This window comes from Mirounga leonina, unplaced genomic scaffold, assembly GCF_011800145.1.
Source record: "Mirounga leonina isolate KUSES-001 unplaced genomic scaffold, KU_Mleo_1.0 Mir_180, whole genome shotgun sequence".
Taxonomy (NCBI): Eukaryota; Metazoa; Chordata; class Mammalia; order Carnivora; family Phocidae; genus Mirounga; species Mirounga leonina.
The window spans coordinates 23,220,675-23,244,163 of NW_023270469.1; the positions used below are offsets into that span (position 1 = coordinate 23,220,675).

The 23,489-nt window shown below is 36.0% G+C and overlaps 1 protein-coding gene across 1 annotated transcript in view; it reads left to right on the forward strand.

Moving 5' to 3' along the window:
- The window catches only part of CDH8 (cadherin 8), a 342,701-nt gene that overhangs the window by 262,909 nt on the left and 56,303 nt on the right, over nt 1–23,489 (forward strand). Inside the window, exon 8 of the mRNA XM_035025064.1 lies at nt 15,587–15,708. Within this exon, the coding sequence (XP_034880955.1) occupies nt 15,587–15,708 (122 nt within the window). The remainder of the gene's footprint in view (nt 1–15,586; nt 15,709–23,489) is intronic.

Below are 23,489 nucleotides of genomic sequence, written 5' to 3' on the forward strand. Positions count from 1 at the left end.
TTTCCCTTGAGATCAGGAACAAGGTAAGGATGTTCACTCTCATCACTTTTATTCAGTACAGTATGGAAAGTCCTAGACATAGCAATCAGACAACAGAAAGAAATAAAGCACATCCAGACTGGTAAGGAAGTAGTAGTAAAAGGTCCACTATTTGCAGTTGACATTATACTGTATAGAGAAAACCCTAAAGATTCCACCAAAAAACTGCTACAATTGAGAAATGAATTCAGTAAGGTCACAGGATACAAAATCAATGTACAGAAATCAATTGTATTATTATACACTGATAATGAAGGAGAAAGAAATGAAGAAGGCAATCCCATTTATAATTGCACCCAAAATAATAAAATGTCTAGGAATAAACTTCACCAAGGAGGTCAAAGACTTATACTGTGAAAACTATAACACACTGACGAAAGAAAATGAAGACACAAATAAATGGAAAGACATTAAATACTCATGGACTGGGAGACTAATATTGTTAAAATGTCCATACTGCCCAAAGCAATCTACAGATTTAATGTAATCCCTACAAAATACCACCAGCATTTTTCACAAAATTGATACAAATAATTCTAAAGTTTGTATGGAACCACGAAAGACTCCAAATAGCCAAAGTAATTTTTTTTTTTTTTAAGAGAATAAGTTGGGCGGCGGTGGGGGGGGGCGCGGCAGAGGGAGAATCTTAAGCAGGATCCATGCTCAGAGTGGATCCGAACATAGGGCACAGTCTCACAACCCAGAGATCATGACCTGAGCTGACCTACTGGGCCACCAGGCTCCCAAGAGCTGAAGCAATCTTGAAAAAGAAAAGTTAAACTGGAGACATCACCATTCTAGACTTAAGTTATACTACAAAGTGGTAGTAATCAAAACAGTGTGCTATTGGCACAAAAAACAAACAAACAAACAAACAAACAAATAGATCGATGGAACAGAATAGAAAACCCAGAATTAAACCCACAATTATGTGGTCAATTCATCTTTGACAAAGGAGGCAATATACAAAGGGAAAAAGTCTCTTTAACAAATGGTGCTGGGAAGTTTGGACAGCTACATGCAATAGAATGAAACTGGATGACTGTCCATCACACACACAAAAAATCACAGTGGATTAAGGACCCATATGTGGTAGCTGAAACTAAAAATCCTAGAAGAGAGCACAGACAGTAATTTCTCTGAACTTGGCCATAACAACATTTTCCTAGATGTATGTTCTTAAGGCAGCAAAAATAAGTTGTTCAGACTACATCAAAATAAAAAGCTTCTGCATAGCAAAGGAAACTGTCAACAAAACTAAAAGACAACCCACTAAATGGCAAACGACATAGCTGATAAAGGCTTAGTATCCAAAATAGAAAAATAAATCAAGACCCAAGAAACAAATAATCCAATTTAAAAAACAGGCAGAAGACATGGACAGATAGTTCTCTAAAGAAGAAATGCAGATGGCCAACATACACATGAAAAGATGCTCAACATCACTCATCATCAGGGAAATGCAAATCAAAACTACCATAAGACATCACATCATGCCTGTCAGAATGGCTAAAATGAAAAACAACAAACAAGTTTTGTTGAGGATGTGGAGAAAAAGGAACCTTTGTGCACTGTTGGTGGGAATGCAAATGGGTACAGCGACTGAGGAAAAGAGTATGGAGGTTCCTGAAAAAATTAAAAATTGAACTACCCTATGACCCATTAATCATACTACTGGGTATTTACCTAAAGAATACAAAAACACTACTTTGAAAAGATATATGCACCCCTATGTTTACTGCAGCATTATTTACAATAGCCAAATTTTGGAAGCAATCCAGTGCCCATTGATAGATGAATGGATAAAGAAGTGTTTATGTGTGTGTGCATATCTACAAAATATATTTATATTTTATATTTATAAATTACACAATTCATTTATATAATACATATTAAATATACATATATGTAATTCAGCCATAATTAAGAATGAAATCTTGCCATTTGCAACGATATAGATGGATCTAGAGAGTATAATGCTGAGTGAAAGAAATCAGTCAGAGAAAGACAAATAGCATATGATTTCACTCATATGTGGATTTTGGGAAACAAAACATACTATTAATGGAAAATAAAGAGACAAACCAAAAACCAGACTCAACTATGGAGAATAGATAGTTACCAGAGATGAGTTGGGAGCAGGGGGATGGGTGAAATAGATGAAGGGGATCAAGAGTACACTTATCTTGACGGACACTGAGTAATGTATAGAATTGTGGAGTCATATTGTAAAACTGAAACTAAAAGAACACTGTATGTAACCTATGCTGGTAATAATATAAAAAATAAATATGATACTTAAGGTTACAACTAAAATAGTATTAATAGAAGTCTATGTAACTAATTGGCTAATGGGGAAATGGAAAAATTAAAATTTGTCAATCCAAAAGAATATAGAAAGGAAAAATAGTAAAGAACTGATGAAGGAAAAGTATAAAAAATTAAAAACCAGATATATAACCAATCACACTAAATGTTAGTAAGCTACATACTTTAATATTCTTTAATTTTTAGACTAGAATAAAAAGCAACTAATACTTGAATCACATTTCTTAACTACTCTGATAACTTTTTTTCCCCTCAAATTTTTATTTAAATCCTATCTAATTAACAAATACTGTAATACTGGTTTGAGGAGAATTCAGTGATTTATCACTTAAATATAACTCCCACTGTTCGTCATAGTAAGTGCCCTCCTTAATACCCATCACCCTTTTAGTCCATTCCCCCACCCCCCTCCCCTCTAGTAACCCTCAGTTTTTTCTCTGTAGTTAAGAGACTCTTTTTCCTTCCCATATGTTCATCTGTTTTCTTTCTTAAATTCCACATTAGTGAAATCAATCAAGGACACGTAAGGACTCTGAGGATTAAAGGAAGCTCAATTATGCCAATTCAAACCAAAACAAAGTAGTTCAGCTATAGAGTAAGAAGAAAGAAATACTACGAAAAATAAAGAGAAAATTTTAATAATGATCAGTGATTAAATTCATCAGGAAGATATAAAAATCTTAAATTTATATGTTAATAATGTATTTCCCAAGTATATAGAGTAAAAAAAACAAAATGACAGAAACAAAGGGAAAAATCAACAGATGTAGAGTTTTACCCCCAACTCTCTAATCAAACAAGTAGCCCCCCCCAAAAAAACCACCAAAAAACAAAATTACAAGGAGAGTGTTTGAATAGTCATTTGTAATCTTTTCTAATTGAAATGTCCAAAACACTGCACTCAAAATTACAAAAAATGTTCTGCTCAAACACACTTGAGATATTTACCCACTATGTCCAAAAACTGGACCATAAAGCAAGTCTCAACTCTTGCAAAGTATGGTTTTTTAACACAATGGAATTCAACCAGGAACAACAAAAAAAAAGCGACACACACACACACACACACACACACACTAAACTATAAGTATCCCCAAGTATTGGAAATTAAGCCATACGCTTCTAATTAATCCATGGGAAACAGAATAAAATCACAAAGGAAATTAGCACATTTTAAAAATCAAAGATAACAAAATCATGACATGGCATATCTTGTCGGACATAGCTAACACAGAGCCTAGAGGGAAAGGAGTCTAAAAGGTCTATACTGGAAAAAAAAGAAATGCTAAAAATCAGTTACTTAAGCACCTGCTTTCAATAGGCTAAAAGTGAACAGAAATCTAAAAACTAGTAGAAACATGGAAATAAATATAGGATAGGGTGTGTTTGGGTGACACAGTCAGTTAAGTGTCCTATTCTTGGTTTCCACTCAGGTCAAGAGCTCAGGGTCTTACATTCTAGTTCCATATCAAGCTCACGCTCAGCACGAAATCTGCTTGAGACTCTCTCTCCCTCTGTCTCTCTGCCCACACTCACTCTCTCGAATAAATAAATCTTTATAAATAAATACAGGATAGAATATAATGAAATTGGAAACAGATACCGTAGAGAAATTCAACAAAAATAAAAGCTGTTCATTTGTAAAGATGAATAAAGTTAACCGAATCTTGCAAGGAAAAATAGAAAAGGTACAAGTTACCAATATCAGAAATGAGGAAGGGGACATTATTACAGACTCTACAGATGTTAAAAAGGTAATAATTGGACATTATGAACTTATTTATGCCCATAAAGTTTAAACTACATATGAAATAAGCTAGTAAGTTAAAAATGTAGTCTTTGCAAACTGGCATAAATAACAGAAAAGCAAAAATAAGTTTATCACTTTCTCTACTGAATAAATGAATCCATAATTACTAACTTTTAACACAAATCGTCATGCCCAAGTGAACCAGACACAAACTTTATCAGGGAGAAGTAAAAGACAGAGCATTTTTTACCTCGTGCCACGAAGCCAGCCTAATCTTAATGCTAAAACCTGATGAGCATATTACATGAAAGGAGACTTAACAATCTGCTTCTCATAAACAAAATTATGTGATGTATTAGCAAATCAGTACCACTAATACAAAAATATAATACTACAACCAGGTAATACAAGGACAGGTTATAACATTTGAAAACAATCTATTAATGTAAATTAAAATATTGAGAGAAAAAAATAAAATCCTATCATCAATCTCAGTAGATGCAGAAAAGTATATATATCCATCTCTTGTTCATGAAAAAAAGCTCTTGGAACCCTAGAAATAGCAGGGAATTTAATCTGATAAAGGGTTGCTACAAAAAACAAAAACCAAACAAACATAGCAAATATGACATCTAATGGTATAAAAGAGTGAAAGCTTTCTCCCTGAAATTGGAAATGAGATAAGGTTGTCTACTATTACAACTTTATTCAATTATACTGAAGGTTTTAGCCAGTAGAGTAAGATACAAGAAATAAAAGTTAAAATATTGGAAAGGGAGAAATAAAGTGGTCACTCTTCACAGACAACATGATTAATAGAATGCATAAAAAATAAAAAGAAATCTACAGTTAAACTTTTAAAAGTTTACATGATTATTAGAGTTCTAAAATATCAGGTTTTATTTTCTAGCAATAGAGAAAATAAAAATACTACTGAATCTACAGTAGTATTAGAAAGAATATATAAAGGAAAAATAGTAAATAGTAACAGAATCTAAAGAATGATGAGAAGGACCTTTGAACAGAAACCTACAAAACATTAGTGAGAGAAATTACAGAAGTTGTGTCTCCAAAGAGAGTGAAAAATCAAGCCACACAGTGGGAAAAGGTATGGTGATACCGCATGTAACAAAGGACTCATATTCATAACATACAATGCGCATATCAGAAAAACATAAACCACCCCATTACAAAAAGGCAAGAACCTGAACAGGGACTTCACAGAAGAGGATATCCAAGTAGACATATTTACCATCATAGTTTCTCAGCATCAAATCATCAAGATATTGCAAATAAGGACCTAAGTAAAATACAGTTGTGTATCTCTACAGTGGCTAAAATTAAAAATGAATAAAAAATAAATGGCTTTACCAAGTGTTGTTCAAGGCTTGCAGTGGCCTGAACTTTTACACATTGCTGGTCAGAGTGTAAAGTGCTACAGCCACATTAGAAAAATATTTGGACACATACACTAAACTTGAAAGAATATATCCTATCATCTTTCACTTTATTCCTAAATATACAATATAGCTCACTTCATTTATCTATGCACAAGATATACATAAAATATTTATAGTAGTACTTTTCCAACCGCCTGAAACTGAAATATCCAAATATCCACCAGTAAGAGAAAAATAAGTTGTGGTATATTTATTCAGTCAAATTATTTTCCCAACAATGGGAAAAATGAACTAGAGTTGTATACAACTATGTGAATCATTTCACAATATTATGTTGAGATAAAGAGGCCAGTGTGTATAATATATTAATTCAATTTTTATAACATTCTGAAGAAGGCAATTTAATGTCATCTTAAGTAAGAGAAGAGGTTACCCTAAGAGTCATAATGAGTGGCATGGGGTACATAAAAGGCTTTTGAGGAGCTGGTTATGCCGGATGTGTTGATCTGGATGGTGGTTACAGGGGTTTGTTCATGTTATAAAATTATACTGGAATAAAACCTTAAGATTTATATGCTTCATTGTTTGCATAGGTGACTTCAAGTATGAAAGTTGGCCCCACACCGAAAGCTTAAGGGAGTCATCCCAGGATTTTTTTTTTTTTTAATATGGCTATTATGTTTTTATATATAAATTCACTAATAGAAAATTTCATGTTAATGGAAACATCAAACATTTTTAAATATTGTTTATTGGTTAATTATGGTCATATTGTTCGAGGAGAGATTCATATTGAAAATGTTCTACTCTAGGATTATGTTTTATAAGTACTATATTTTAATAATTCGTATTGTTTCTGTTTGTTTCCTTATTTGTTGGTCACACTGCCCCGGATTCACATTTCAGCTTTACCACTTCTTAGCTTTGAGTAAATATGGACAAGATGACTGGAGTCTATATAACATACCCTTATTTTAGACTCATTGGATGTTCAAGAATGGACACTTCTTTACTACATACTAAGATATTTAAGTTATACAGACTGATTTCAGTCCTTATATACCCTGAGATCATATTTACATTTGAGAGAAAGTATCTTCACAGTACCCAGCAAAACCCCAAAAGATGGTACGTAACAGATCATGCAACAAATGCTGGGAAGTTTACAGTATTAGTTTTCTTCTCTAATAGAGTATATCTGATCCTATGTGCATGCATGTATGTATGCATGTCTATGTACTGGGGCACACTGTTGTTTTATGCTGGTTCTGAATGAACATTTAAATGGAATATTGGATACATGTTTACATTAATCCCTCTGTAAGTGTGAGTCTCCCTAATTAAGGTTTGAATATATAAGGGATTTAAACTGAATTGCATTGTCAAAGTTACTTCAAGATATTCAGTTCCAATAATCTGGAATCAATTCTATTTGAAATAATTAGAGATAAAAGAAAAACCACTGAGGATTTGGTAATAGAGGCATAATGCAATTTTGTTGGCAGAGTAGAATGAGAGATTTTTGCAAAGAAAACTTAGATTATCAAAGAAGACATGGGGGTTAGAAACTCAACACAGGATTTTATTTCCTTATCTGTTACAGTTGGGAGGAAGAGGAGTTGTGTAAGAAAGCTAGAAACATGTATTTAGGACTGTATCAGAAAGAGTCAATATTTGAGTCACAAATTGGGCAAAAACAATACACAGTAGAATGGAGCACCACATCTCAAACAAAACAAATTAAAAACCACACACGCATACACATATACGTGCAAAAACAAAAGCATATAGACAACAGAGGAATCCAAATTTGTAAGCCTCAACAATTAAACGTAATATTTTCTAATAGATGTTAATAAAAAAATGGAAAATGTAATAGCTCTCCCCTCATTAGTATTTTCATTTATAAACAGTCATAGATGTTTTCTTTATTTAGAATGTGACTGGTAAAGCTTTCCATTTAATAAAATACAGAATCCAAGAGGTTCAAAAAGTTAGTGCTCACGTCAATGGTTTGAAAACTTTTTCCCGTCGCATCAAAATTATACAAGCATAAATTACTTCGTTTTAAGGACCTCGCCTCCTTACCTGAGGAAAAGGATAATGAGGGTTACTGTAGATAGGTAGGAAAAGGGGGGAGTGGAGAACTTGCCACGTGATTATGCAGGAGTCTACAATTTCCAGGTTCACAAAAGAGTAATGTAATAAATAAGGGAGCTACACATTTTTCTTCCAGTTTGGAGAGCGTTTGAAAATATTGTAGCCACGTAGCATCCTTTTTAGCTGTTAGGAAAACCAGACAAAGGTCAGTGAGGACTTGAGCCAAAGTCACCTTTAGAAGTCAATTTCTCCAGGGAGTTGAAGCCTTTTTGAAATATGTCTAAGTCCACAACTTTATCAGGGGGAGAGAGCACTTCTCTCCCTTTCTTGAGAGCACTACTATTTCGGTAATAGAAGAGTATGACTCATGAGCTTTATTTATTTGATACTATAGCCCCCATCTGACTGAAGTCCCAATTTAATTCTAAACTACTCTGTAAATATGAGAGAGATTTGTAAGGAGTAAAATAGAATGCCTCCTCTTCATAGTCTGGCTTGCTGAAATTTTCACAATACTACGACAAAAAATTATGAAAATTCTGGTGGTTAACTGCTCCTGTGATGCATTTTAGAAGGCAGAAATTTCTTGGTATATATTGGAGGGGGTCAAAAGACTGTTTGAACCAACCCATCAATACTGTTGCCATGACAATGAAAGGGTAGCATATGAGAATAATATTGTCAAGAGAAAAACCTCATATCCCCAGGAGCATTTTTACCCTGCTGGTATCCATTGGTTAATTATATTCTAAATTGTTCATATTTAATAACCTATGGATTGGTAAACCATCCACTAGCGATTTAGAAATTATCGTATCATTGATGGGCATAATTGATCTCAAAAAGTTTTATCTTTAGGGCGCCTGGGTGGCTCAGTTGGTTAAGTGACTGCCTTCGGCTCAGGTCATGATCCTGGAGTCCTGGGATCGAGTCCCGCATCGGGCTCCCTGCTTGGCAGGGAGCCTGCTTCTCCCTCTGACCCTCCCCCCTCTCGTGCTCTCTCTCTCTCTCATTCTCGCTCTCAAAATAAAAAATAAATAAAATCTTTAAACAAAATAAAAAATTTAAAAAAAAGTTTTATCTTTAGCCACGAGACAGCCGAAATCTGCTGAAATTATTTTCCAAGACTTTCTTTCAACATTCTCATCAGTTTTGTTTTAAATTTCCTAACTTGCTATCTTTTCTATCACAGATTCAGTTCCTATCTTCCTATTTTATAAACCTCTACCATTCCTCTCCTCCCTATTCAATTATAACTTCTCTTATTTTGCATTCCCCTGTTGACTGTAATTTACTGCTTGTGGCTTCCACCCTTCTCCTTGTAGAAGACTTAAGATTTATTTATTGAGCCCCACCAGTATATCTAAATTTGTCAAATCATTTTTTTCTCTTATAGTCTGAAAAGGAGAGGCTATTTCAATCGATGCCTGCAAAAACAGCTCATGGAAACTAGTTAGAAGCAAATTCCCAAGTAACTTAGACTTGGCAGTATTCCATTACCTTTGATTATAAAAGGGCAAAATTAATGGGCAATTCATGAGACACTCTGACAGAGAGGTGACAGGAAGTCACTACGATTCAAATGGTAGAAGTCAAGGAGTTGTTTACACTAGGTGCCATTTCATTTTTTTTTCCCCCTCCCATCGTATGTGAAAACAGTCTGACTTCTGTGGCCAACTGAAATGGGCTTTTCCTTCCAGACCATGGTGTCGCATCTCTTGTGTTTAGAAAATTCATCTTTAATGAATGCTAATCAAGTTTCTAATTATAATATCTTTATATTTAATGCTTGCGTATCAGATGAAAGGCAAACATTTTGGGGCCAGTCACAAAGGACATGAATAATTTCCTCAGAAGCTTCTCTAATTAATTTTATTGCTCCTATAATATCTTTAAAATTTGAACTGCCATCATTTCATTAGTTTAGATAAAAGTGAATCTTCAGCACTTAAATATGACATGCAGTTTTAATCATGCATGTTCATCTAATGCAGATAACGGTAACACGTTTGGGGGGTATTTGGGGGACATGAGACACTAGTTTCTTATTTTATTGTTTTTCTCCCAGTTTTAACAGTTTCAAGAAATAAGGTATTTCTGAGATACTCATATACTTAGGAAAACGAGATAAAACCAACCCTAACTTGTCTTTCCTGCTTTATGCTAACATTTTTTTTAAAGGTTTTATTTATTTATTTGAGAGAGAGAGAGAATGAGAGACAGAGAGCATGAGAGGGAGAAGGGTCAAAGGGAGAAGCAGACTCCCTGCCGGGCAGGGAGCCTGATGCAGGACTTGATCCCGGGACTCCAAGATCATGACCTGAGCCGAAGGCAGTCGCTTAACCAACTGAGCCACCCAGGCGCCCCTAACATTTTAAAATTGTAAATTACATCAAGAATATTTCAATGGCTTGACCATGATCATATGATATAGCCCTTACTCATTAGCATTTAACAGAAGACTCTTCCTGATTTGGCCTCAACTTTGTGTCCTGGCGTCACCACCAACCACTTCTCTGAATGCTCTTACTGGGGCTACTGATTTATTGTGATGGCATTCTCTCTGGGCTTCTGGGCCTTTTCAAATGTGGCTAACTCCATCTGAAAGATGTGTCCACCTTTCTTTACCTAGGGTACTTGTATTCATTATTTAAAGCTAATTCAAAGGTCATTTCCTTGTTTAAATCTTTCCTGTGACTATAGGACAATATCTGTCTCCTGTGATCTTCTGCAGCATTTTGTAAAGGACTATTTTGTAGGACAGATGAAGGTGTAAACTAACCATGATAATGTATCTGCTAGGGTAATGTGGATTCTTTGCTTATAGCTTTGCTTAGTAACTGGGAATACAAATGAAATTATTTACTGGATAACTGAAGAGTGGTCAAAGAATAAATGAATGACAAAAGGGTGTTATCAAACATCTCACGAGGGAATTATGAGCTTTTTAAACCTCCTTGAGCTTTTATTATATATTGAAAAATGAATTCAAAGAAGCATGTACCAGTAAATTTCACATAGCCTTGTTTTTTATGACAGGAACTGGTTTGGGAGAGTATCATCCTATTCAGTCACAAATGTCCTAGCTTTTGGGAAGAGGGAATACCGTGGTTTAAATGGTGCCCCACCCCCCCCAAAAATATGTCCAGGTCCTAACCCCAGAAACCTATGAATGTGCTATTTGGAAAAAGGGTATTTGCAGATATAATTATAGATTATAAAATGAGATCATCCTAGATCTAGTAACAACGGTTTTTATTAGAGATAGAAAAGTAGAAGACATGGTAAGAGGAAGAAATATCCCTGTGAAGACTGAGGCAGAGACTGGAGTTCTTCAGTCACAGATAAAGAAGTCCTTGGCTCCTCAGATGGTCTCCACCAACTATCAACAATCTTCACTATTTTGAGATCATCACTTGGCTTCAACTTCTCCACATTCCTTTAAAAGGCAAATAGTTCTTTCTGAAAGATTCAGAGCTCTGTGCTTGATGTTTCGCCCTCCTGCCCATCCCCAGACCAAATGACTAAGCCATGGCTCTGAAGCTTCTTTCCTAGTGACACTCTGCTTTAGGAGTGGAAGGTCCTGTGTTTGGGGGGAGGGGGGGAGATAACCTTGAGTCTTTTTGGTTCACTTCGCTCAGCATGAAACCTCTCCTTATGAACCATGGCAAGAAAGATCAGGACCCAGGATTCTTAGGGATGCCTTGTCCGATGTAGAACTGTGTCACATGATTAGGGACTTGGTGGAAGAAGGCAAGCCCCACCTGCATTTGCCCAAAACTTAGTCTCAGCAACAGGGATCTGAGCAGGATGAGAAATGCTAACATCCAGCCTCTCCTGGGTATACAGTCCTTGACTAGCAGCTTCGGGGAGAGGGAGCCCTGTGTTCCTGGTTGGGTCAGTGCGGAGGGTATTTCTCATCTTCCTGACCTCTAAGAGGAGGAGGAGTAATCAAGTGTTGGTTCAAATACCACAGACTCCTACCAACATTTTGTAGATTTTCTTGAATAAATGTTTTTATTTGCTATATGCTCTTAGAACTTTTTCCGAAGACTTTAATTTAAAATATATATATATATTTTTTTAACCAATTTTTCTGGGAAATGGGATGGGGGTGCTCCTCTGCTGTCATGCCACAAGTCAAAGAGTAACAACAACAAGAACAAAAACAATATAAAAAAAAAAAACCCGAATTGTTTGTTAAAAAGGCTTTTGGGAAGAGATGTAGTTTGGGCTGCATTTTAAAGGATAACAAGGAATTCAACAGTTATAAAGATAAGGGATTATGTTACATTGTTAGTTAGGCTTAACTGTCCAGTATGTTTTATGTGACCACTAAGGCTACAGAAATTCTGTCTTGTCATAATCCATTAGCATATCTTTTTTCAGTGCCAGGATATACAGTTTAGGCTTTATTTTAATCAGACATACTGTAAACTACTAAATTAAAAAGATACCTAAAAATATATACAATTCAACTATCTAAGAAGAAATTAATTTAGTAAATTTGGGCAATTATTAAATAAATGTAAACACACCAAATTTCAGTAAACATAATACACAACATACACACCATTAGGTTCTTTACAGTTATGAGCGGTAGATTCCAAATTGAGTTCTGAGTTTTCCACAGGCCAAAACAAAGAAGAAAAAATTTTTTTTTAAAGATTTTATTTGAGAGAGTGAGAGAAAGAGAGATCACAAGCAGGGGGAAGGGGTAGAGGGAGAAGCAGAACCCCCATAGAGCAGGAAGCCTGATGTGGGACTCGATCCCAGGACCCTGGAATCATGACCTAAGCCGAAGGCAGACGCTTAACCGACTGAGCCACCCAGGCGCCCCACAAAGAAGAAAATACCATTTCTGAAATGCCCACTGTCCATTAAATTACAAGATATTATTGACTTGTGGAAGTGCTAAGACTAAGTATAATTGGAAGAACCTTCTGTCATTCATGATCTTCTAACAGTATGAAGTGAGATTCCCATCCCACATTACCAAAAAATAATCATAATGATGCTAATCCAAGGTTCTTAGTCCTGGAATAGTTAAATACCACCTTATCCCGGACACTACACATGAGAAAAGGTATACCACTTTAATGTTGAGAGCCCAATAAGCAGCTCATGCAGCTTTTATCTTTTGTGCTGGAGTCTTACCACCTGTTGGCCATCTAGATGTAAGATATAATTGCAATTTTTTTTGCAATGCTGAGGTCGGGAAAAGAGGAGAAAAGAACACAGGCTTTAGCATAATCATCCCTTGCCAAAATGGTGAAAAAATCTGCATATGCATGTTTGCCTGTCAGGTGTGTGTGCAGCGTAAGAGGGAAAACAAAGGTATCAGTTGGTAGACTTGACCCAATCGACCATTGCCCATGAATTTGACTCAACAAGGTTAGCATTTTCTTCACTTTCCAAGGAGCAAAATCATGTTTAAGAATAGCTTTTCCTTGTTAATTTACAGTTTTCAAAGACTTTGCACTTATTTTTCACTGTCTATACTGTATATGAAGTTTATTAAACCTATGTTGATGGTTGGCTGTTTGTTAACTGAAGGGTAGAGAAATGGAAGACAAAAACGTAACAGAAGGCTCCTGTAATCCTTTATATACACAAGAGTTGGTCTAGGATATGGAAAAGAAAATAATGTTACATAAATAATTTATCAGTAGCTTGTAGGGTTGAGATACAGAGAATTATAAAATAAAATTAATCAGTTAAAGGGACTCTGCTTGGGGAAAATAGTACCATGAGTAAAAAAAAAAAGGAATTTAAATTGTTCAGTCTCTCAGGGAGGCAATTTTTTAGTGCAGTTGTGAGAATGTTAAGGATATATCCATTTTGGCATTTGATATTTGGACTCAAACTTCAAATAGTGGTCATTCATGAGGTAAGTATTTTTAAGAAACCTGTATATATTCTTGAAGAAGTGGCAATGATTAGTTACCTTAAACAAATAGATTTTGTTTTGAACTTCATCAATATTATATTGTGCAAAGATCTCATGTCTGGGAGGCCAAAGCTACATCTGGGGGTTAAAAAAATTTTTTTAATCATGTTATGTTAATCCCCATACATTACATCATTAGTTTTTGATGTAGTGTTCCATGATTGTTTGCATAACACCTAGTGCTCCATTCAGTACGTGCCCTCTTTAATACCCATCACCAGGCTAACCCATCCCCCACTCCCCTCCCCTCTAAAACCCTCAGTTTGTTTTTCAGAGTCCATAGTCTGTCATGGTTCGTCTCCCCCTCTGATTTCCCCCCCTTCATTTTTCCCTTCCTAGTATCTCCTATTTTTAACCATTCTGGAAACAAAGTTCTTCAGTTTCAGTTTTCTCTGGAATAAAAGGAGCTTAAGTCACTTGTTCAGGATCACGTAGGGAGTAGAAGGCAAAGCTAGGGGCCCAGACATTGCTGTTTAGTGTGAACACTGTATTCCCTTTTACTCTCTAGCAGCTGCTATTCAGCTCACGGTCAGGCTAGAGAAGAGGTAAATTTTTAAGGATATAATTGTAGTCTATTTCAAATACCTTGTACCTTATTTATCCACCTTATACAAGTGGATAAAGCATAAAATATAAGTTCCTTGTCTGAGGATTGTGTCATTTTTTAAAACTTCCCTTTCCATCGAAACCAGAGGTCCATGTTTCCTCTCTGAATGAGCAAATTCATTTATTAGAGGTAAGATAGTAAAAGAAAAGGGATTTATCAGGTAAGACATTTAAGGACATTGGCTTGATTTGGGGGAAGTGAGATTATATTCCATGACTGAGGTGGTAGGAATTCCACAGGGTAATCTTCATCCATCCATAGTTAATCAAATTAGAATACTGGAGAGTAGCCATGCTAGTTAACTAAATTCAAATCTTGTAGCAGTGCCAGTGGGTTTAACCAACTATAAACCTATAACACGGCTATGATTATTTAGTGTGTGTTTTAGAAATACCTTCCTATTTCACAAAAAAATGCGTGAAGGGCTTAGAGCTCTGAATTTAATCAATTATCACAAAGATCACTTTGATACATCAAATGCAAGTCTGTTTCTTCATATTCAAAAGCCACACACTTCCCCCCTCTTGGCTCACATATAAATATTCAGTGCCACAGAAACACAAATAATTCGCCATCACCAATGCATTCTGTATAATTTACAAGAGATCAAAAGATTATTACATGGTACAAACTGTACTGCATATATTACAAATGAAAAATCATCACATGGCCGAAATCAACAGTGTATTAGTGCACCAGATTTCTCTGTGTGTTTGTCTAACTTTGAAAATTTAAGGACTTAAGGATTATGTATTAAATTCTCTGCTGCTGGAATTGACCTGGAAGGATGAGATTAATATCTGTTTACACTGATGAAAATCTTATGAAAATGACAGTATTAAAATGACTTATCTTATCCAGAAAGATCCCAAGGTCAATTTTTGATTAAAAAAAATAGAATTCACAAGGGGTATGATTCCCCATCTTTAATATTATCTTTATCATTGTTAAGAAAATTCGACAAGTGATTTGGTTCTGGCCTTTTTCTGCGTTTTTCATGTTCACCTTTCATACATGGCCAAATATGGTAATAGCACAAAAATGACTTGTGTTCTACCCAAGATAAACAAAGATAAATCTTTATTGCATAGGGCATTTTTTCTCTTGTATAATGGATTTTATAATTAAAATTAAAAGCTTTCTTCATCAAGGAAACCTCTAAGTTTTTCAGAGATGGTCTTTGCCAAGCTAAGCTCCAGCAAATGGTGTTTGAAATCATAATTTATACTTTAAGCAGTCAAGCACGTGCTGTTTTTTCCCCCTGTTGAATGGTCAGATTCCATCATCTCTACGTTGAAAACGCCCTAATTAAGGGAAGTTGAAACAGACACACATGCTTTCAAGAAGAAAGTTGAGTTGCACGTTAAAAATGAAGTACCCTCAATGCTGATGTTATTTTTTCCTTCCCATAGGGAACCACAGTCAGATATCACGAGTGCCTGTTGCTATTAAAGTGCTGGATGTCAATGACAACGCCCCTGAATTCGCATCCGAATATGAGGCATTTTTATGTGAAAATGGAAAACCCGGCCAAGTAAATATCTCCATGTTGTTAATGCTGAATATGTTTGTATACAACGGTCTCATACTTGATTAACCTGCATTCTAGTGAGCATCTTATTTATGGTCTGCAAAGTCACAGGCAGGAAACATCCAAATGGGAACAGAGAAGGAGCTTTTTTTTTTTTTCTTTCCCTTTTGGAGAGGTTGATTCTCTCTACTTAGGACCAAATGGGCTCCTCAAGTGAACACCCTGCTTGCCATGAACCCAGAGCCAAATAACGATCTTAAAATATCTTGGGCTATGGCTAAAACAGGGAGGTCTTAGAGAGATGGGGACAAAATGTTAACCTTCCTATGATAGGAAGCAAGAGAAAAGCTCATGGGGAGGATGTATTTGTTTCATGGCAACCATAGGAACAACACTTGAGAGTGGAAGCCAGGAAGACCAGTGGTAGAAAGTGAATTTTGCAATCTGTAAAAATGTAGATCTATTTAGATAAACATAGGATGAACAACGTGTTTTAGACGTGCAAGTAAAGCATCTGAAAATTGTGTATTGATGAAAAAAATTTTTTAGCCAGTCTAATGTAGGATAGGGACAATGAAGGTAGACAAAAAATAGAGAAATAGGAAGGAAAAAGGAGGGAGGGAGGAAGAGAAAAGAACAAAAAAGAGAAAACCTGCTCTACTCTGAATGTCAAAATGGAAATAGTCTATGTAAAGTTCTAAAAAACACAAATGTAATAGATTTATTTTAACAAGGTGCCAAAGTACTGTATGTTTAAGAAATTTATCGGTTTTCAACTTCCTAATTTATTTCTGGATGGTGACATTTTAATTTAAATAAACAGCAGCTGACAGCCTGACACTGGAGTTGTTAATCCAACTATTCTTGGGCCTCATGTGGGTGTTAGGAATTAAACTTACTATTTGCCGAGTAGCTTACCTGACAAGAGTCAGAATTTTTTTTTTTCAGCCCTGTACTTTTACTTAATTATTACAAAAGATCAATGTGTAACCCTCCTATGAAACAGCGGACATTTTCCCCTAGACTACTCTCCTATATCAGAAGGATTAGCCTCATTTTCATTTCCCAAAATAAGACAAAAATACACGCGCGCACATACCCCCCCAGTAAAGTTAAATTCTGGCATTAAAACTAATTTCAAATACCTAAGGTGTCATATTGTTACCAAAATATTCACTTTTAGCAGTGATACGCTCTTAAAAATATTCTAACATTAACCTAAATGTTTCCTAATTTCATCATGTGGAATTGGCCTCTACCAGATCTTTTGAACATTTTCATTTATAATCTTTTGAGGGTAGAGTGTGTGTGTATATACATGTGTGTATATGGCAATATTTATCATTTGGCTAAGTTGGCAGATCGAATTGGCAGAGAGAGTTTGATCAAAATTTGCGCAGGTTAGTTTCAAGGATATGGTTTGTGTGGGCCAGATTGTTCCTGGAGTGATGTAGCCAATCACAGACTTCTAAGCCAGACGTGTTTTTTTTGTTGTTTTTTTAAGGTTTTATTTGACAGACAGAGACACAGCAAGAGAGGGAACACAAGCAGGGGGAGTGGGAGAGGGAGAAGCAGGCTTCCTGCTGAGCAGGGAGCCCGACGCGGGGCTCGATCCCAGGATCCTGGGATCATGACCGGAGCCGAAGGCAGACGCGTAACGACTGAGCCACCCAGGTGCCCCTAAGCCACACGCTTTTGATCAAACAGAATCCGTCAAATGCTTTAGAATTAAAACAAAAAAAAAAAATTTCATGCAAAACTCATCACACAAGTTCAAAGAGTCAATGGCACTGATATTTCAAAAATCCCACATTGGCTTCACTTGTGATATCGACATTTGCATGCCTTTGGACCTCCAGGAATCTGGAGGTTTACCCTGTGGATTTTGACTGTTTCCAAGGTTTTAATGACTCCTCAGCAGTTCTTACCCTCAGAAAAACAAAATGCATGGTTTCATCATCTTTCCTCTGCTAAATCAAAATAAAAAAAAAAAAGCAGTTGATTCTTTGTTTTATGATTTTTGCATATCAAAATGAAAGACTCATTCTGTGAAGAAATGTTTATGTTGTGTATCTGTCCACTGCCACTACCTTATCCTCAAGGGAATCGGTTTAGGTATGTTTATCAGAGTTCATATTTACATAAAGAGATCAGATTTTTGACTGTTCACATAAGCTTTGGACATATGACTGACTGGTTGATACACATGAAGTTGTTCAAACAGCTCCTGAATTCCTTGCATCTTTTGTGCTAGTCAGAACTCATGTGTGATTCATTACAATCATTCCTAGTTCACTTTTAATGGCTCAAGGATCTCATTTTTATATTTCACATTTTCCAGAATTCATACTTGTTATCGACATCAAATACTGTTTATGTTAAGTTCAACACAGATGCACTTTCAGTCATCTCTCATAACACAAAACCCCTTAACGCACTTTGAAATCAGAATATTCATTATGAGGTGATCACACACTCATGAAAAATGTCAACAACAGCATCAGCACTAAATTCATAGTTATATCAGCATTTTCAACCATTAATGTCTGCTTTAAAACAGCCTCAGGGAAAGGAATGTAGGGGACTCTGAAATGTCTGCTTTGCCTGGAAGGTATGGATTTAAGGCTGAACTCAAAGGGGATCAGCTGCCTGAGAAATGAGGCAGCTGGAGATCATTAGTAATAATCAAGGGCAAGCGACTAAAAAATTCAGTCTGTAATAACCTTCTGGACTGAGAACACCTCTAGAAAGAGGTTTTTAAAACATTGCACAAAATGAAAACCACTATCAACATCAACATCGAGAATTCTACTGTGCTTGACTAGTCTTTTCCAATGAACTGACTCATTTAAACCAAGAATCAAGTACTAAATAAAAATTTTAACAAGGAAGGAAGGATGCCACTTTCCTCTTCTCTATACATAGACCTCCGGTACGTGATGCATCTGTGCTTAAATTGTCATAGGTTCACTTTGAAAGTAGAATTGGAATTCCTATCTGCTTCTCCCACCTTTTCATTATTGTAAAGTGAAAGATGACATCTTCTGGAATTTCTTAAGACAGTAACAACCACCCATGACAGAAATAGTTCATAGTCCATATTATACAAAAATCAGTGTGAATCGCTTTTCACTAGAATCATTTTAAATAATCCCTCCATTACATAAGTAAATTTTAATATGGTATTTGCTATTGCTAATTACTTCTATGGAAAAAAAAAATTTCCCCAATAGGTAATTTATCTCAAGTCAAAAGTTTTAAGAGATCTCTAGCCGCCAACTCAATCACAGCATGATATAATCATCTACAGATTCCTCGACCCTCAGTTTAACAGGAGAAATAAGAAAAGATACTTCCCACTGACTCCTCTCTAATGGCCAAGACAGAAATGACGTTAAGGATTAAAGATTTCAAAATTAGAAAGCAAAATATGTAACTGACAGTTCATGGGTCTAACGGGTTTGGGTTAGTCAGTAAATACTTATTAAACACAAACTATGTACCAGGACTTGATGAGGTACTGGGGATTTAGTGGCAAACACCCTAAACAACAGTCTTTTCCCCTTCTAGAGTTTTCTCTCTGGCAAACACGTAATAGAATTAGAAATGATAGAATTGCAAGAACATACCTCAAATCCTCTGGGCAGAAAGGAGGCTGAAGAGCTGAAGGAAAATGGAGCTCTCCTACTGAAAAGACCTCTTAATATAGGACCCATTCCACCAGAGACAGGAAACATCCATCAAGAGCTGAAAAGGAGTCAGCTGGGGATAAACCAGGTTGTCTCTGAAGAGAATGGTAATCTGGCTGGACGGGTGGAGGAACAGGTAACAGCTGTGGAGAAACCCGTATTTTCCTTCCTTATGCTTGACAACAGCGCACTCAGAACCAAACGTGAAAGACAAATAGAGAACTTTAGTGACCAGCGTTGGCCAGAGGGCCTTCCATAACTCTGTTTTACCTCTTGTCCCCTTAATACGGTCTTTCTAGGATTTTGTTTCGGAAGCTAACCCCTTGCTTACCATACATAATTAGGATTATTTGCTCCAGATGGTTCAATGATGCAAAGACTACAACTGAAAATGTTGTATCTCCAGGTGTGAGTCAAGGTCTCTTATTTAGTCCCAGAGAATATTTTATTGTTTGAGAACTAGCTAGATGACAGACAGCTTCCACTCTTTTTTCCTTCAGGAGGGAACTTCCCCTTTTACTATAAATAAATCCAGTGGCATATAAATGAAGCTTCATCACCCTCTATAGAAGCTGAGGCTTGCTATTTGCCATCTAGTTAATTATGTCTGGGCTAAAAAAAAAAAAAAAAAAGCTCTGGTTTACTTCTTTTAATCCCTTTTGTCACTGACCAATACTGTAACAATATGATGCTTGTTTATCCTAGGAATATCATAGGTCCAAAAAAAAAAAAAGGAAGAAAGAAAGAAAATAACATATTTCTAAATATGTATCTAGCTAATGCTTGGCATGTAATGCATATTCACAAAATTTTAGAATCACAGTTCTAATTCATTTCATTCAGCAGTGACAAATATTTCAATAACTAGTTTCTCAGATATTACCATGGAAACCCTTGTTTTACTCACAGACAGTGCACAAACTAACCTCTTCAAATGAAAAATCACTTATTTATTTACTTGTTGAACAATATTTCTTGTGCATCTACAAGATGCTAAGTATTGTAATATGACCTGGGGAAACAATGTAAAAAGGACAAAAATTGTTCTCTCTAATGGAACTTAATGAGGAAAAGGGCCTATAGAAAAAAAGGTAGAATGAATCCATAATATAATTTCAGTTTTGAAAACTGGATTAAAGGAGACATTAACACAACTCGACAGAGGGGAACAAAGAAGAAGCAAAGATTTACTTTATATAGTGTTCTCAGAGAAAGTTACTTTTTAAGTGGGTAGCATTTAAACTGAAAATGGAAAAAAAAAATGGGAAAGGGCTAGGCATTCAAGGCCTGGAAGCAGTGCCTTCTAGCCAACAGGATAAGCTTGTGCAAGGACTCTGAAGGGAGAAAGACCTTGGTTTATTTAAAGAATTTGAAGACCTCTGTGGCTAAGTGTAATAATAAGAATTCAATAAGCAAGACTGAGACTGGACGGAAAGGGTCTTATTTTGAATAAAATGTACAAACACACACGCACACATGCAGTTAAGCAGCAAAAACATTTAGAAGGCTGTAATTGCAAAAGATGGGGGTAGCCTGGTCTAAGGTGGTAGCAGGGGACATGGAGATAAGTAATTGTGAAAGCTGTATGCTTACATGAACGACATAATATAGATAGATGTCCAACATACAGACAACATCACCGCTTCACACGCGTGGTGCTGCAACCACATTTTACAGATAAGGGGGCTAAGGCTGAAAAAGGGTGAGGGATTTCCCCAAGGCCATGAAAAGTGGCATAGATGGGTTTCCCATGTCCTTGCACTTTCTAGGATCTCTCGGTGCTTCCCAAGGAAGCCGACTTTGAGATTCCATTGCCTGTGTGAGCCACTTCTTAGAAATAAGATTCTGATCAAGAGTGAGCATTTTTCAAAAGGGAAAAAAGTCAGGTCCTATGACCAATAAAGACACTTTATCCACAAGCATTCCACAAACTCTCCAGTGAAAAAAATAAAGCTTAGGGAGAAAAGTCAAAATAATTATCTGTTGATAAATGCCAGCAATGAATTGAGTTCGATACTTTATTTTTAAAATTTCTGTTGGTTTTTTTCTAATAAATGTGAAACAGTGAATCGAAAATATGGCATTTTATAATACTCATGAAACAAATTCAGGAGATTTAATTTTAACTTCCCTGCCAGCAGGTATCTTTTAGGATCTATCTGCATACACAAGAGGGAGACAGGATTGATTTTTAAGACAAATGAAATTGATGACCTCAACAAAATGCATAAAGTACTATTTTCATTTTTGGGGGGTGGAGTAAGGAGATGGTAAATTAGTGGAATGCATAAAACGATATTTGAAAAAATCATATGTAACAAAACATTTCAAGACAGTCACTAACAGAAGTATGACTTTTAGAGCTCACCTTTGACAGAGGGGAAAGCATAAGTAAAAAATACAGTGGAAGGGTTTGAAACAAACAATCTAAGTGTGAGTCACAGCTTTGCCATTTACTAATTTTGTGACCTTCAGCCTTAATGTCTATTAAACTCTCATATTTTAGAAATATCTAGTACAATATCAAGTGCTTAATAAATAATTGTAATTATTATTAGTGTATGTTTTAACTAGTCTCATAATCTAAAAAGCAAAATATACCTTATTAGCATTGTTTTATTTCGTTGTTGTTATTATATCTACATGAGTTTGATTTGGAGCAAAACATTATAGTCCCTCAATGGGTCAATATAACAAAAGATAATCTAGTTCCCTGTATTGGGATAATTCTTAATTTCCAAGTGTTTTATTTATTTATTTATTTATTTTTTAAAAGATTTTATTTATTTATTTGAGACAGAGAGAATGAGAGAGACACAGAGCACATGAGACAGGGGAGGGTCGGAGGGAGAAGCAGGCTCCCCGCTGAGCAGGGAGCCCGATGCGGGACTCGATCCAGGGACTCCGGGATCATGACCTGAGCCGAAGGCAGTCGCTTAACCAACTGAGCCACCCAGGCGCCCTCCAAGTGTTTTATTTATTAAGGGTGAAGGGAGGGCTTGCACTCCCCATATGAATTTGTGAGTTATTATCATTATTTTTTCAAATATACTGGAATCAACTTACAGTAACACATACAATCTAAATCTTTTTGTGAAGTCATGTTTGCAGCTGACATTTGCATTGGCTGAATCTCTTGTGTGATTCCAAATTCCATGTGTTTGATTCTGGCCCCTGCCCTAGATGAGATCAATGATGCACAGAGAAAATGGAGTCAGGGACTGTTTAAAAATCTTGATCTATTTCATACAAATATATTTTCTTTGTTTTATTTTCAACCTATAAGTTACTGAATAAGAACTTAGGATGGAAACAAGGTGGGCACATGTGAATGCTTCTTTCCATTTGTTCTTAGAAGTCATATTGATGCCTTTTGGAAGACAATAAAATTGACACTAGATAGCAAATGGCCTTAGGCCTTGGCTTTGTGCTAGTGACATAAATTGGGTAACATGTGGTACCAAGAGGAGCTGACATACTGTTGGAAGGGCAGAGATGCAGATGCAGATGATGCGGTAACCACCAAGCTGTGGAGACACAATGCCTCCGCAGAGAGGTGGAAATCTTCAGGCCTTTAAGATTCTGACGGAGTTTTGGAGGATAGCATTTCTCAAAGTGAGTGCCCGAGAAAAACTTGTAGGGTATAGCACATCAATATATGGTGCAGCGTGTGGGGGGTGTGTGTGTGTGTGTATGTGGTTTACCTAATAAGACTGCGAAGCACTGATTTAAAAAAGTTCACATTTTCTTCCTCTTGTTTTGTTTAACTGTAAGATTCCCTTGCGTCTAGGAGTACATATGAATCACGAAAGGGCTATATGATCTTGCATTTAGCAAATGTAGCTGATTATAAAATCTTTCCAATTTCCTTCAGAGGAAACTATATAATAGTGGTAAATGGAACCCAGTCAGAAAAATCCTTCTCTAGGAAGATAAATGACGCCACACATGTTCAGCCTAGGAAGTGATGCTTATGATGTTAAGGAGGCATCAGCAAGTATTCCTGTGAAGTCGTATCATGGAAGATGGACAGAAGAAACTGAAAGGAACCTGAGACTTCTTGGCTATATTAGAAACTGTGGGTTTTACCCTATC